The following is a 16854-nucleotide window of genomic DNA, read 5'->3' as shown; positions in this document are numbered from 1 at the left end:
CCTAGCCCTTTGCTTTCTCAACATTATTGAATCTAAGCCTGTAACTCAGTACATACTTAGACACCTACTATGCAAATACAATGAAGACAGATAATAAATATTTGAGAACCATGCATCAAGTAGGAATGAGAGACAATCAAGAAGCCCTACATCCACATATTTTTGGTAACAATTGTTTCCCAGGATGCTTGTCATTTGCCTTTGAGAATATCATTGTTATAGATCTACTGCCTGTTCACAATACTCAGGTTATTTAAACTTCCTTGGCACAGGAATTTTACAACTTACAAAACAAGTAGAACATTAAATCATCTGCTTGCATCCACCTAACCAATGAATTGTACAAGATAATTCATTTTACAAAAAACTTTTAGATTCGTTGATCAATGACATGCCAAGCTTTTATCATGATAAGTTAACTAAAGCAGCTTCCCCAACCATATGCCTTCCAGATGCCTTCTATTAATACTTGTAGTTCTGCTGGCTGGTCGGGAATGATGAAAGTTAAACTCTTATCCATCTAAGAAAGTATAGAGATGAGACAGTGAGGCTTAATTACCAAGATTGCAATAATCTATACACCTCAGTCACTTTATTGGAATGAAAGTAATTATCACCATACTCTAAAGCCCAGCACTTCCCGATGTTTACTGTGAACATCTTTTATAGCGTTTTGCATTTGAAATCCGTTTTCAGTCAATACGTGATTACGCTGCGAGCGTTCCTTATAGAAACCGTGCCGTATTCCGCGGTTGCCTGGACACGTAAACCAACAAATATGCAAGCACCCCAACCTCTTCTCTCGTCGCTCTAGGCAAGCGCTGGTTCTCCCTTTTGATCGATCTAAGCTGTATTTCTCTATGGTATGTTGCCGTCATAGCTTCGCGTCAGGAGAGAGTAGATGCGACGCGTGGAAGTGAATCATGGCGGCGGTCGATATACGAGGTACTGAATGGTAATGAGTAGTTATAGCTGCCTAGTACTTAGTGTAAACAGGGAGGATCCCTATGGAACTGCGAGGTCTAGTTTGCTTGCTTAGTTACTTATTTATTTTAGTATTTTTCTAAAGCATGTTTTCCTGGGCATGTTTCCCACTTCATCAGAAGCACGAAGTGTTTTTGTGACACGGAAAGCCACAAAATGCCAACTCCTCGCTGCTATCCAGTGGTCATACGGATATTCGCAGCCTAGATCGGATACCTCTACGTACCACTCTGTTTTAAAACATCGAAGAACCCGGGTGGCTTCTGCACCGGGAGGGCTTAAGATGTGCGGATCCATTCAGATTTCCTTCAAACTTCAAATTAATCTCTAGCTTTTGGGAAGGGGGATAAGCCATAATAATTAGACGTACAGTCTGACTAATATTGGTCAGCAAGACTGTACAAACAAATCCTGTTTCGCTAGTTTTCTTCTGAACAAATGATACGTTAGCTTGATTTGTTTGTTGATTGCAATGTAGAAATTGTATATAACTTTTCTAGCCTGTGGAAATTATATAATTAGCATTGCACTTGAATCAGGTTGAGTAAGACCAGACTAGATAATACTTTGTAGAGTTCAGCTAATCATTTAAATGCCCATGCTTTGAGGTGTTGGGTTCAGATTCAGAGCTACTTGGGGAGGTGGGGCAGGTGAAGGAAATAATAACCTGTTTAGCAGTCTTATAGCAGAACAACAAAACTTGGTACTGTACAACCGTTTTGATTTTTTTAGCTTGTTAGACCGTATACAGTAGTTTTATTGCCATACTATTTATATCTCTATATATACACGGTTATATATCTCCTGAATAATCAATTGGTTGAAGTTTCCTTAGAGTTGCCAAATTTTGTGTAATGTCCAATTAAGATAATATTTAGTTAACTTATTGGATGCACATGCATCTATTATATATCATGTTTAACTTTTACCAAGCCAAGATGCATTAAAACTGGTAGGGATAGAATTGTTGTAACTTTAGGAAAACAAAGATTTTAGGTATTGTTAGTTTATATATTGTCAGTCTGTGAGGGATTAAAGGTCTAATATGTGCATGCGTCTTTAATATAACATGTTTCTGGAGGGTTATTTCTATGCTTTTTGGTCAGATGACCATATTAAAACTGCTGCTGCTGAGCTTATTGTACTATGCCTTTGAGAATCCAAATTTTCTCAAATGGCCAATGATATAAACAAATCTAAATAAAAATACAATATCTAGTATTAGGCATTGGAGCCCAGATCACAGGAAGTAATTGTCTTGCCCTATACTGCCTTTGTCAGGTCCTATTGGACCTGTGTCCAGTTCTAGGCACTGCAGTCTCAAAAGGCCATTGACAACTCAAGGGAGCTTATAGAAAGGCTACTAAGAAGATGAGCGGATTAGAAACCAGGTCTTCTGAGGAACAGTTAAAGGAACTGGATATGTTTAATTTGTGGAAGAGAGAACCAAGACCAAGGAGAAATATAGCTGTCTTTAAATATCTAAAGGGTTACTATATACTATAGAAGAGGGAGTAGATTTGTTCTCCATTCTCCTATGGGTAGAGGAACAGACTGAATGGGTTGAAACTACAGGGATGTAAATTCAATTATCTGTTGGGAGAAATCTTCTGACAGTTTAAGAGCTGTCAACCAGTGGAATAGATTACCTCATGATGTGGAATGTTCCACTTTGCTGGGGGTCTTCAAACAGCCATCTGTCACATATGCTTTAGCAGTTACTACACCAAGCAGGGGGATTAGATTAGATGGCCTCTGAGGTAATTTCCAACTCTGTAGTTCTGTGGATGATTTATGGAGTCATATATTTCTCAGCTTTCTTTGATCAAAAGAAGGTTATACATTTCCTTGGGAGAATATTCTTGGACTTATTTAAATTAGGCCTTATAAAATAAGTTCTATATTAGTTCAGTTCCACGTATTAGAAAAATAAACACTTTTAAAATGAAATATCACTTGTTTCATATCCTCCCTTAATAACTCATGCTTCAATCATAGATAACATGGACAACTTCCAGATATATGGATTTCAACTCACAAAATTTTCAGCTGTGGTCACACTGGTTAGGGAATGCTGGGAGTTGAAGTCCACGTGTATGGAAGTTATACTTGGTTTAATTCTCAAGTCACAGATTGAATATGGCATTCTTAGGCCATGTATGTGCCTGAAATTTGAACCCATGTAGACATGTATAGCCTAACTCAGTTCTACTGATTAGCTTTATATTGAAAATGTAAGAGGTTTCTACGACTGATTTGAGGGGGAGCACAAAGGTTGTATTTATGATTTTTATTTTGCTATTAAAATAGGTTTCATAATTAATTTCATTGTAAAATTTATTTTTATTTCATGCCTTGATTACCGTTTGTGGGCAGAAAGGTAGGATACCAAGCCAAGTAGATTAACTGCTGTTTCACTGTGTTGCCTAATTTAATCCAAACAAATGTTAGGGATTAATATTTGGTACATTCTTGGCTTGGAAGAGTAGACATCTGCCATTGATAGGGATCAATCAGTTGTCTGATCATTGAAGTTTACAAAAGAATGGATCAAGCTGGTTTGTGATCTGGATCACTAAAGTGTGGTTTGTTGATGAAGCCATAATTGGTTGTTGTAACACGTTAAGATAAAAATCAAACCAATCGCTGGTTTTAGTATGGTGTCTTAAGACCTAAGCCAAAATGTGTTTTTAAATCCAGTCATGGTTTATGTACAATTAATGGGTTAACATATGTGCAAAAAGGGACGCGGTGGCGCTGCGGGTTAAACCGCTGAGCTGTCGATCGGAAGGTCGGCGGTTCGAAACCGCGCGGCGGGGTGAGCTCCCGTTGCTCGTCCCAGCTCCTGCACACCAAGCAGTTCGAAAACATGCAAATGTGAGTAGATTAATTGGTACCGCTTCGGCGGGAAGGTAACGGCGTTCCGTGAGTCATGCTGGCCACATGACCCGGAAGTGTCCTATGGACAACGCCGGCTCCAAGGCTTTGAAACGGAGATGAGCACCGCCCCCTAGAGTCGGACACGACTGGACTTTACGTCAAGGGAAACCTTTACCTTTACCTTATATGTGCAAATCAGACCACTATAGCTTGTTGAAACTATGATTAAAACAACCCATGGTTTAGATTATTAGGTGAAACCAGTTTTTGTATTCTGTTTTTCCTGCTGATTCATTGTATTCTGAAGGGTTTGTGCTTTTGTTTTTGTTGCTTCCTTCCACAATTATGAATGTATGCACTGTGCATTGTATTGTGTTTGATATGCCCAAGTGAGATTCTGCATGAACTAAAAGGAAGAAGTGGTTTTAAAAGGAGTGGACAGAGGATACATCAGACAAGAACAGTCTGAGAATCAAGGCATGCTCACAGTCAAGGGACCTGTCAAACATTGACTCTACATAAGCAGGGAAATTTCTTCCAGTTTTGTAGCAGTGGAAAGGGCTAGAAAGTCAGGTGATCTGATCACTGATAACAGCTACTGTACAAGAACCATAGAGCCTCAGTGCAGACAAACCTTTAGGTTGGGGAAGTACAAATGAAAACCATATTTCTGACCCATTCCAAGATCACAGTAAACTAGAACTAGTTTTAAATTAGGATTTTTTTTCGTCATTTGGGGTGGTTGTAAATACTTTTAAGTAGAGTTCAGTAATAATCAAAAGCAGTCCTTAAAGAAAAAGCAGCTGACACCCATTGGATAGGGTTAATTTGATCTTAAATTTCTGTTTCAGGATATCAATCAGTCTTCTGTTCAGCAGGATCAGGACCAAACAGAGTTCAGGGGGAATGATACTCCAGAGCAGTGACAGAAAAGGCACATCTCTGGGATCCCACAAGATGGCATTGTTTCATAGTGGAAGCCAGAGCATGCCCACCTTGCTAGATCTTACAGGAAAGAAGGAAGGTCCCTTAAATATCCAGGTCCTGATCCTTGAAGAACTTTATGGACGATAAGTAGTACCTTGAACTGCTCCCAGGAACCCAACTAGTAACCAGTGTGGTCCATGAAAGAGAGATGTCACATGAGTGTACTGAGGTGCATCTGTAATCACTTGTGCAGCTGGTGTAGGTAGCAGCCTGCTGTGAATATGGGTTGCTAAAAAAAATGCCAATGGAGGGTTCTGTTAAACGGGGGTTCTTGGATGCTTCTGTAATATTTATTTTAATTGTTTTTAAGAAGAAAGTGATTTACTCCAGTGAGAAAAATCTGTTTTTATAGAAAGCAATGGAGCAGATACATTGACATAACAATATGACTGTCTCTTCTCTAGCAAGAGTTAGAGAGAAGCATATATATTATTCATAGACCTATTTATGCTGCATTAAGCATGGCTTCTCAAGCATCCGGGTTCTGCTTTATAAAAAATTTCTGAAGTGTGCATATTTTATGTAGCCATATATCACAGCTTAGGCTGGATTTCATGTTGATTCAAAACTTCCTAGTCAAGAATCTGCTATAGAATAATTGCTGTGGGAATTGCTGTGGGTTTGAAAGTAATAATAATGCTAAAACATATTTTTATATTGAATTAGAACACTTCTGCATTCCCTTTTTCTATAGAGTATTGGAGTATTTTTTCACTAAAACTCTTGTGAGATTGTTGTATTTTTTTTTAGAATTAAAATGGCTGAGACCCTAGGGTATCTTAAGTATCATGCACCTTTTCCTTAATATTGCTTTTATATTGCAATTGCCTTGATAAATGTTACACTGCTAGAATATAATAATGCAGCCCTTCTTTTGAATTTTATCTGCTGTATATAACATTATTTTTAGGAATGCCATTTTAACTGAAGCTTCCAAAGAGCCTGGTGGAATTGAACAAATATAACAGAAATATGGAGGAGGGAAAGAGACCCAATTTACGTACTGGAATCATCTGCAGACCCATGAGACATAGTTTATATGAAGGACTGCCAGCCACCCTACTTTCATGTTTCATTACCCCACTTCTTCCCTCCTTGGGTTCTTTTTTCCCTGTCACTAATGCTGCCTAACATCTTGCAAATTTTTCAAATTGCCTGCTCTTTGTAATGTTACATTCCAAGATGACTTGGTGAAACTACCATTCTGCAAAGAGCGGTCCTGCTACAGAATACCAAGCATCCTTTTTTCAAAACTAATTGCCTCCTTTCCATTGGGAAATGAACAAGCAGTGTGGTATGGAGTGACAACTATTGAGTTTGCAACATTCAAGAAAGATACTGTATATTATGTAAAAAATACTTCCTTTTATCCAGGCGATTTCGGTAGGTTACTCTGAATTCAGGTATTATAGGAAAAGGAAGAAAATCTGTCTAAACAATGGTCAAGTGTATAAACCTTTATCATATTCACTACTCCATCATTTTTCTAAGCTAAAAATTCCCAGTGCCATGTTTTTTATCTTATATCCTGCTATAACATCCTGTTGGACATAGATACCATTGGAGTTAAACAATATTCCAAGTCTACTGGTATGGAGGATGGGGTGGTGGTGTGGCTTTGAATTTGTTTTGTTTGCTCAAGGGTTTCTGGTCTGGTATTATTTATTTATCACTTTGTTGCATGTTTGTTTTTTATTTCTATAGAACTCAAGACAACTTCTTATCCAGGCTTTGTGCTCAGATGTGCTTAACCAGCACTTTTGCTGTGTTGTGTGCTTTGAGACTAAAACGAAAATTTGAAAATGATAGTTTAAATATTTTATTTTAAATATATTAAAGATGCTTCAGTGGGTAGAGTATGGTTATGGGTCCTGAGCCTATGTTAAAAAGAGATTTTACTCTGTTATTGTTAGTCTAGTGTTATAGATATTAATTTGTAACCTTTTGCACTGGACATCTCAGCTTGGTTAAACTAAAACTTTTTTTTTCTGCAATTGAATAAGTTTTTGTGAGACTCTGTCATTGGTTTTTCTGAATACTAATTAAGTTTTTCTCTTTTCTCCTCTTTCCTTGCTTCTCTCTTGCTCCTCATCCCACTCTTACAGATAACCTGCTGGGAATTTCCTGGGTTGATAGTTCATGGATTCCAATATTAAACAGTGGGAGTGTGTTGGACTATTTCTCAGAGCGTAGTAATCCGTTTTATGATCGAACGTGCAACAATGAAATGGTCAAAATGCAAAGGCTAACCTTGGACCACTTGAAGTAAGTTGATGTAGCATTATTAATTTCTCAGCTTTCATGAAAAAATGATGGCATAACTAACAACTAAGATACAAAATAATCAAATTGAATTATCCATTCAGTCGTATCTGACCCTTGGCAATTCCATAAGCCAGCTCTCTCCATGATTTCCAATCTTGTACAGCTTCTTTCAGTTGCTGTATGTTTTGGCCTGTGTCTGCTGTTGATTACATCCAACCAGCGCGTTCTTGGTGTCCTCGTCGTCTTTTGCTGCTGACCATTCCAAGCATAACATCTTTCTCCAACGATGTTGATCTCATGACATGACTGAAGTAATTAAGTCTAAGTTTTGTTATCTTTCCTTCTAATGACATGACCAGTTTTATGCACTTCAACACTTCTTAATTTGTTATCTTTGCAGTCCAAGGGATGCGCAAGAGCCTCCTCCAACACCATAGTTCAAACGAATCAATTTTCCTTCTATCCAACTTTTTCATTGTCCAACTTTCCTAAAATAATAGGAAAGACTAAATAGTCATGGCTAAATAGTCTACACATCTGGCTGCTGGACCTCACATGGATTTCCCAGCAAGAAAAAGCAGCAGGAACACCAAAATGCTACGCCATACGATAAAAAAAAAGGAAAGAAATGTGTGGCATAATACAGGTAGTCCTCGGGTTACATCCATTCATTCAGTGATGGTTCAAAGTTATGACAGCGCTGAATGAGGGGGACTTACAACTGGTGATGTGGTCACATATGTCATGCTTTATGACCACATTGCTTAGCGATGGCAATTCCAATCCCAATTGCCATTGTAAACCAAGGACTACCTGCTTTTCTTTTAGGAAAGGAAAAAACTGAAGGTTTTTAAAGCACTCCTATCAAAATGAAAGGAGAGGTGCATTTGCCATAATTTAAATGCAGGTTAAACAGATGAGTGAAGCTTGTTTTGGTTGTCAATTGAGTCAGTGAATAGGATGAATTATAATTAAAAATGCAGTTAATTTAACAAACCTGTTTTGAAATCAAATAAATGAAATTATGTGTTTTTTAAATCAGTAACAATATTTTAAAAAAATGTATCTTATTTATTTATCAAATTTGTCACTGCCCATCTCCTCCCACTGGGGGGACTCTACCCTAAATCTCTAAAGCAGATATGAAGGATATAGAATATTCATTCCACTGCTAAACAAAAAACGAACAACCCAAGCCTCTGAAACTTTACTGGCTAGAGATTAGAGGGCAAATAATTTAGCTATATTGTGCCAAATCTAAACTTCTGTTTTTGTTTGTAATTGATTTTTCTGTGTGTGTTTGATAAATTATTTTTCTGCTGATTGCAAAATTGTGTTTAAGTCAAATGCTTCTATATTTTGACATTAACTAAAGTTGATTCAATACAATATATTTTTAACCAAAACTGAAAACAAAACCAACAGTGTTGATACCACTGTTGTTGCTGAAGTTTGAAGCTGATGTGGCAGGCATCTCTTGTTTGAGAAAGCCCTTTTTTATACATGGGCAAATCTTCAAAGCCAGGAAACATGCAGCCAAAGCCCTTTTTTATACATGGGGCAAATCTTCAAAGCCAGGAAACATGCAGCCAAATTGCCATTTATTCAGAGAGTGGGAGGAAGGGGCCCAGGATTTAAGATGGGGATTAATTTATATATTGGGCAAGATTCTAGGGTGCTATCAGATGGAAGTTTTCTTCATACATATGGCTTCCTAATTCTTTGCAGTAAGTCTGCTTATCTGACTTTCTTGTGTCTGTGTGAATGTAGAGTCTTTAGTCATTGCCCCAGTATGAAACCTGGACTGCTGCATAGTCTTACTGAAAGTTTCTACTGTAAACTATGAACAAAGGGATTACGTAGAAAACCCATTTCAGTGAAGCTAAAATAACATGTACTATTCCTTTTTTGCATTGGAAAGGCTGCTTCCTGGAGAACTATTTTCTCATTAGTAAGCAATTATTTGGGACCTTCCCAGTACTTTTATTTTTGCTCCTGTTATTTTTACTTCTTTAATTTGCTTCATATTAAAGCTGCTAATTTCTTTTTGTACATTCTGAAACCTCTTAATTGAGTCTTTTTTCATTTTTTCAATTCATAGTTGAGATTTTTGAATAGCATTATGGTTTATGTTTCCTAATATTAGCAATTCATGGCAATTATTTAAATCAATATGCTTTTAAATCACTTTCTTTGACCTACTTATATGCAGGGGAAAAGGAGTCCAGCAGTTAGCAAATTTATTAAAGCTATCAATATAAATCCCCACTCTTCATCAAAAGGCACTGAGGGAAAAAAAAGAATTACTTACAACTTGATGATTTCTAGATTATCTCTTTTCAAAAAGGGACCATTCTTTTTTCTCTACACTAAGATATCTTATAGTTTCAGTGTTCATAGTCTCTACAATCATTTCATGTCTCTAGATTTAGCCCTGTCCTTTTACTTTTCAGTCAAATGGTTGGAGTAGAATATATTCTTCTCCATGCACAAGAGCCAATTCTCTTCATTATCCGTAAGCAGCAAAGACAGAATCCAACGCAAGGTAAGAGACACCTTTCCTATTTAGAAGTTAGAGCATAAGCTATGACCAGTCTTTCCCAGTCTTCATGTTCTCCAGACAGACTAATTCCTAGAATTTTTACCTATGCCCATGGTGGCTGGAGAATTTGGGGAGCTGAAATCCAAACATCTGGATGATATCTAGGTTGTGGAAGCTTGCCATAGATAGAGATTTTCCCTGTGCAGACATAATACTTGTATATAGAGTGGGACTTGATGGCCTAAGGGTCCCCTTTCATTTTGCATGGAGCAGTGGGCTTCTACAACGGCCTAAAGACCTCTTTCAGTTCTGGGATTCTGTAAGTCTAAAGCGACGTATTTTCTTCTCCAGTGTGTACGCAGGTATAAGCGGGAAATAACAGTTCTTTACCCTACTCCCACCTCACCTTACAGCCCTCCCTACCTATGTGCCTGGTCAAATTACATAATCTCTGAGCAAAGCCTATATTGGGACGGTTCATATCCTATTTTGAGCTAGGACGTTCACCTTTCTTATTATGTCAGTAGAAGAACAAATAGAACTAGAAACGATGTTCATTCTCAGAGTATGAATTGCGTTTTTTTCCTTAAATGTTGCCCTAAAATGGTGTTAGATTTCCATTATCTCCAACTATCCAATTCAATTTGAAATAATAGTATTTGCTCTGGAGGACATGAGGATAGTGTTGAAAGCTGTCTTCAAGGCTAAGTTATTTTTTGCAGCAATAAGGGAATGCTCTTGTAGTAAAAGGCAATATGGATAACAAGATGAGCTTTGTCTTCAAGCTGTTCCTTTTTTGGGCCAAACCAATATCTTATAGTTAAGATTTTATCTGGCCATGTTTCTTTAATCTTTCTGCATTTTATGTCTCTCACGGTAACCTTTAAAGTACAAGGCCAATTATTTATGCATCTATGCCACTGATTAGCGCAAAGAGAATTTGAGGGATTTGTATATTACTGTTTTTATAAGGCCGAGGTAGTTTTAAAGACATGGCCTTAAATATTAACTTGTAATCTAATTTTATTTCAATTTCATTACTGTTTTTTATATGATAAATGAAGCAAATATACCTATTGTCTATCTAGAATGGATTGGCTTGACTAATACTATGCTTCTTTTAAAGTTATCCCATTGGCTGATTATTATATTATTGCTGGAGTGATTTATCAGGCACCCGACTTGGGGTCAGTTGTAAACTCCAGAGTGGTAAGTCTCTGTGACACGTGTTTTATTATAATAAAGGAATTGTTCACAAAATATGTTGGTTTGCTCTCTGCTTCTTTGTTTAAGTTTCTGAAAGTTTCATTTTTCAGAAAAAAATATTTTCTATAAAAATATAAGCACAAGTGGAAAAATGAAAGTTTAGAATTATATTAGACTATATACTAATACATAAGAGCCTCATGTGGTGGAGAGTGGTAGGTGGCAGTATTGCAACCGAAACTCTCCCCACGGCCCCAGTTCGATCCCAGCGGAAGCTAGATTCTGTCTCAGGTAGCCGGCTCAGGTCGACTCAGCCTTCCATACTTCCAAGGTCAATAAAATGAGCACCCAGCTTGCTAGGGAAGGTGACGACTGGGGAAGGCAATGCAAACCACCCTGCTCTATAGTCTGCCAAGAAAACATCGCGAAAGCAGCATCTCCCCAAAGTGTCAGACATGACTCGGTGCTTGCACACGGGACCTTTCACCTTTTTCACCTTCATATACCAATACATAAGATGGAAAATTCCCTCTCCAAGATTTAACTCAGGTACTTCTCCCATAAGTAGGATATTGTCGCTTAGATAGTTTTATCAGTGGTTGCTACTCACCTACAGTATCACAGAAGGTGGAGACATCTCAAGAAGGACCACTGAAGATGATCTACAGTATGTGTGAAATATTTGCAATCTGTACTTGGCCTTGCTCAAGGTCACACTTTGGTCAGTTCCCAGTTGAACTACTGAAATATGTTCAATATGGGACTGCCCTTGAAGATCACCTGGAAGTTACAAGTGATCCAGAATGCAGTAGCTCACCTAGTGCTGGGCACCCCTCAGTTTGCCCTCAGTTAGTGTCCTAACAGTCAGAAATCATGCTGAGACGAGGAGTAGGCCTCTAGTGTTTATTACTGCTACATTAAACAGAATCCTAACAAACAGAAGAAGCGTGGGAAAAACCCAGACAGATAAACCCCGAAAGTTAGGGCGGGTCTGATCTGTGTCTCTCTGAATGGCTGCTTAATTCCTCAGTACTACGCATGCATTTTCCCCCCTGGATAGGGGCCCCTTCCTGCTCGCCATCAGTACTCATGACAGTTAGTTACACTGCTGCTGCATGAGCTCCAGTGGCTTCCAGTTTCTTTCCGGACATGATTCAAGGTGCTGGTTATTACCTTTAAAATCCTACATGGAATAGGTTAGACTAGGCAGGTTATTTACTGGACTGTCTCTCCCTGAGGGTATCTGCTTGCTCCACTAGGCTAGACAAGATGGGCATGCTCTAGGTCCTGTCCCTTAAATGTTACCATGTAGTGCGACAGGAAGTGTGCCTTTTCTGTAGTCATCCCTGCCCTGTGGAATATCCTTCCTCCTGGCGTCTAGCAGGCTCCCAGCCTTTTAGCCTTCTGGAAGGCTTTGAAGGGATGCCTTTCTCCCAGGTACTGGGATAGGGTGAGGTTGGAGCCTGAGGATTATATGGTTGGGTGGATTGGAGATTGTGGACCAGGTACCTGGTTTTTGGTTTGATTGATGATTGCTTATATCTGTTTAGCCACCCTTCTTGCAAGAAAGTGAACTGCCCAGAGTTGTTTTTTACAAGATGGGTGGCCATATAAATCTTCTAAATAAATGAATAAATGATCAGATTTCCTTTATTTTATCAATCCTTCCAGAGATAATTGCTGGAGGCTGCAGGTACGTGAAATCAGAGCCGAAATGAGCATAGGAACCTATTTTTCTGATAACATTTTCCCCACTTTTCTTTCTGATACCATTTTTTCCCACTTCCTTTAGCATCATGCTGTAGGGAGGGTTAGATAGCTCTTGTCAGAGGTCTAGACTTAGCTCTTGTATTGGGGCTTTAAAACTAGGTCAGAGATCATATAAAATTAGTCTGAGGACAGATTACCACTTGTACTTTATCTCATGTCTGTTATTTCCTCTTTACTGAATGGAAGGCTAGCATGTTGCTCTTGTTGCTCCTTTTAATCTCCATATATTCACTTGCCCAACTTCCATCCCGGTGTGTAATGACATAGTGGGAAATTGTACCAGACAAAGCTTAGAATACTGGGCTGCATGTGAAAAATATATTTTATGGTGTGAATTGGCCCATTTGGCTGGCTGAAATACTGTACTTAGGGAGAAATCCCACATTTTCTTAAAAATTTATTTTGTCCAGCTCACTGCAGTACATGGAATCCAGTCAGCTTTTGAGGAAGCTATGTCTTATTGTCGCTATCACCCTTCCAAAGGTTATTGGTGGCATTTCAAAGATCAAGAGGAACGAGGTAAGATATCCAGGACTCCAGATTTTAGAATTTATTCTTCCCTTTTTCTTAGACAGAAATTATGTGATTGGTCTCGGTCTGTGTACTTTAGTGAAATATCTCTTGATGTTGCTGTCTTTTTATATTTCTAAAGAATAAAACACAGAATGGGTGAAGCATTCCAGGAAATGTCATGTTGTTGTTCTTCACTGCATTTGTCCCACTTGGTTGCAGGTTCTGGGTTTTTTGCACCGTGTTTGCCTAGCTCACATAGCAAACTGTCAGTGCATGATTGGGAGGGGGGGCATTTTGTGGCAGGGCTGTCACAGAGCCTGATTAGGTCTGAAGGGAAGTGACTGGCTTAGGCTTACCCAGCCGGCTTCTGTGCTTAAGGTTGGTTTAGAACCTGGGCCTCCCTCTCCTAGTCCAACGGCTTAATCACAACATCGCACTGGCTCTCACTCTAGAAATATCACATGTCAATATAATATTTCCGTATAGGGTGGCAGGTCCTTCCATTAATACTTTTTAAAAATGTATTCTCAGCTTCACAGCTCAAAGAATTATCATTTTCTGCCATTTATTAATTATTTTCCTGTAGCTGTAACAAGTATATGTTGCCTATTTTACCTGAATTGCAGAATACCAAGAGTATCCATCTGAGTTTCATTTCTGTATAACTAGAATTAGACATCCATGGTTTCTCATTATGTTTACAAATTAAGATATCAAAAAGTTTATAATCTAATGGAATGGGTGCTTTCACTATGATCTCCATAATTTTATTTTCAGATAAAGCCCAACCAAAAGCAAAGAAGAAGGAAGAACCAAGTTCTATTTTCCAGAGGCAACGTGTTGATGCATTACTTCTAGATCTGAGACAAAAATTTCCTCCTAAGTTTGTGCAGGTATCAGTCAAATTGCAAACTATTGTTTGGTATAATGAGATCCTTTATGAAGACTGTTCAAGGTGTGTGTGTGTGCGCAAGATGTGTGTGTGTTGGATAAAGTCACAAAGATCTGCTCTGAGTTGGACTCTGGCTTTGCAGGTCCTTTGGGATTGACTGATGCATGGTCTAACATGGTTATCTGGAAAGAGTTGGAGCCTATTGGTCCCAAGGAACTGGATGTGGTCCTCAGGCTGTAGACAAGAGTTGACATGTGGTTGGATCCATGAGATGGTGAATGAATCCTTGAGGGAGGAAGTGGTTCTGCCAGCTCTTAAATAGGTGGGGTTCCTTCTCAAAAAAAGAAAAAAGAAAAACCCATTCCTGGACCCAACAGTTCTGGACAATTTTCATCCTGTCTCCTACCTAAAAAGAGAAGGTTGTTGAGAAAGTGTTCAGTTTGCAGCTCCAGAGGGCCCTCAAGGAAATTATTATCTGGCTCCTTTTCAGTTGGGTTTCAGACCAGGATGTAGTACTGAGATGACATTGATCATATTTGTGGATGACCTTATAAATGAATGGCATAGCAGTATTTCATAGAATTGTAGAGTTGAAAGGAACCTTAGAGGTCATGTAACCTCCTTTCCAGTTTAGATCCTGTCAAAGATTCTGTAGTGGATCCTGCACTGAGCAGAAGGTTAGATGAACTCTAAGGTTCCTTTCAACTCTGTAATAATATGAAACACTTTTCTGCTATGCCATTCATGCCAGATTATAATATTTTGAGTAGGCTTCCAGCAAAGGAGAACTCACCACTTAATGTAGCAGCTGGTTCCACTGGCTTATAGCTTGTATGGTCAGCAAGTTCCTCCTAACATCTACCCTGAACTGACTTGCTTGTAATTTTAAACCATTAGTTCTGGTCTTGCCCTCTGGGGCAATAGAAAACAAATCCATTTTCTATGTGACAACCATTTGTGTGACTTACTATGTTATTCCTGAATACAGTTATAACAAGACATATCACAAACAACATTTCTCATTCTCCATCCAGGGAATTTTCAGTAAGAGAATGCAACTTTATACCTACCCCAGAACCAAGATGTGCATTTCTGATTAATGACTCAGTTTTTCTCCCTTTGTTTACAGCAAAAGGCTGGAGAAAAACCAGTCCCAGGTAAGAATTTAGTCAATGTTTTTAAATGACACAGAATTCAGCAAATGTATAGGTTTAGTTTTAATTGAGCCTCTTGAGAAGATCACCTTTGTCCAAGATGGTCATTATGCATATCACTTTATGCATATAGGTTTTCTATAACTTGGATTGTAAATAATTCCCAATCTTCATTCTTTTTTTTTTCTATTATACCATCCAAAGAGCAAGAACTTAAGATTTTCTCACAGGAAAAAAAAATCGGCATGCAGAAATTCAAGCAATCTTGATATTCTGGCAATTTTGAATTGAGTGGTGGCCTTAGGGTTATGGACAGCTACCTGAAAATTGGAAAGAAATGAAGGGCTATTATCTTCCTGTGGCCATCATTTCTCCATTGCTCTGATAAGTGGAACTGTTTCAGTTCCAGACAAAGGGGAATGGAACTGAGTTTGGTTCTAGTATTCACTGGTAAAAATTGAGGTGGTTCTTTCAATGAAGTCTAGCAGCTAGGAAATATCTCATAGCACTGATAATGAGACATGTAAGGCTTCATGTGGTTTATTGTCTTCCAGTGGACCAGATTAAGAAAGAATCAGAACCAGCACCTGAAGCTATAAAACAAGAGGAGAAGGAAGCTGCAAAGGCCACACAACAGAGTACTGCTACTAAAGGACCACCAGAGAAACGAATGAGACTCCAATGACAGAAGGGAAAATGACATTCATAACTAGTAAGGACTTGGTAAAGAAACAGAGGTAAACAAGTTAGCCATCTAAAAATGGGATGGTAAACTCCAGCATTTGATTTTTTTTTTTCATGTTACAAACTTACAGCAACTTTCAGGATGGAATTACCTATTTTAGTGTTCAAGATTGAATTTCGCTTTTTGAATCTTTTGAGGACCTTTTCAAGCTCTAATATTTGTGTGCTTTTTATTAGTGTCCTCCTGTGGTCTGAAACATCTGTCCTTCTCTTTCATAAATAGAGTTTGGCTCCATTGTTCTGTCAGGTCTTTCCAAACAAATTGGTTACAGCAATGCAGAGATTGTCCTTTTTCTGAAATTTCATTTTCTCCCTGAATGTATTTTAAAATTAAATATCAAGAGGGATAGAAACTTCAAAAAATAATCATCTTCTGTCCCTAACATGAATTGATTATTGTACTGACCTTTAATGATTTTTTTTCCTTTTTTTCAGTTTATCCTCTGAACAGCTTATGCATGGGTATGAAAATAGATTCCCATGATATTGATTCTTGAAATATATTGAAGTACAATAGCCAGTAAATAAGAGTATGTTCCATAGGCTTGCCTTTTCTCAGTTAATCACTGCAATATTTTCTTAAAATACAGGATGAGACTTTACTTGTATAGAATATTATGTTGTAGTTCTCTGGTGGTTTCAGTAGCACTGACTAGGGACATCTTACTTACTGTGCCTCCCTGCAGAGAAAAATCCTGTAGGGTAATTGTCAATAAAATTATTTTATAATCTGTGATTTTTGTAAATATTTGTTTGAAGAGGAAACAGACAGGAATAAATATTTTTTTTGAAGGATTTCTAATTGTTTTCTCCTTGGTTATTTACATTGCTCGTTTTGTTTTTCCTTTTTTATTCTAAAGAAGTTTTGTCCATTTGTGTTTTTTCCTTTCCAGTCTACTTTTATTTTATCCCACTGG

The 16854-nt window shown here is 38.1% G+C and overlaps 1 protein-coding gene across 2 annotated transcripts; it reads left to right on the top strand.

Moving 5' to 3' along the window:
- Positions 1 to 864: 864 nt before the first annotated feature.
- Positions 865 to 16627, top strand: MED6 (mediator complex subunit 6). Of its 2 annotated transcripts, XM_063289835.1 has the most exons (8): positions 865 to 945; positions 6957 to 7116; positions 9570 to 9661; positions 10785 to 10867; positions 13045 to 13153; positions 13925 to 14040; positions 15169 to 15196; positions 15748 to 16627. In XM_063289835.1, exons 1-8 carry the CDS (start codon positions 924 to 926, stop codon positions 15876 to 15878), a joined length of 741 nt encoding a protein of 246 aa, XP_063145905.1. In that variant the 5' UTR covers positions 865 to 923; the 3' UTR covers positions 15879 to 16627. The 2 variants fall into 2 exon arrangements, with proteins under 2 accessions (XP_063145905.1, XP_063145907.1); XM_063289837.1 differs by lacking the exon at positions 15748 to 16627 and having other exon boundaries at positions 15074 to 15196.
- The last annotated feature ends 227 nt before the right edge of the window (positions 16628 to 16854 follow it).

Source organism: Candoia aspera, chromosome 1 (genome assembly GCF_035149785.1).
Source record: "Candoia aspera isolate rCanAsp1 chromosome 1, rCanAsp1.hap2, whole genome shotgun sequence".
In the NCBI taxonomy this organism is placed as follows: domain Eukaryota; kingdom Metazoa; phylum Chordata; class Lepidosauria; order Squamata; family Boidae; genus Candoia; species Candoia aspera.
Note: the sequence above shows the minus strand (reverse complement) of the source record. Positions and strands in the feature narration are given on the sequence as shown.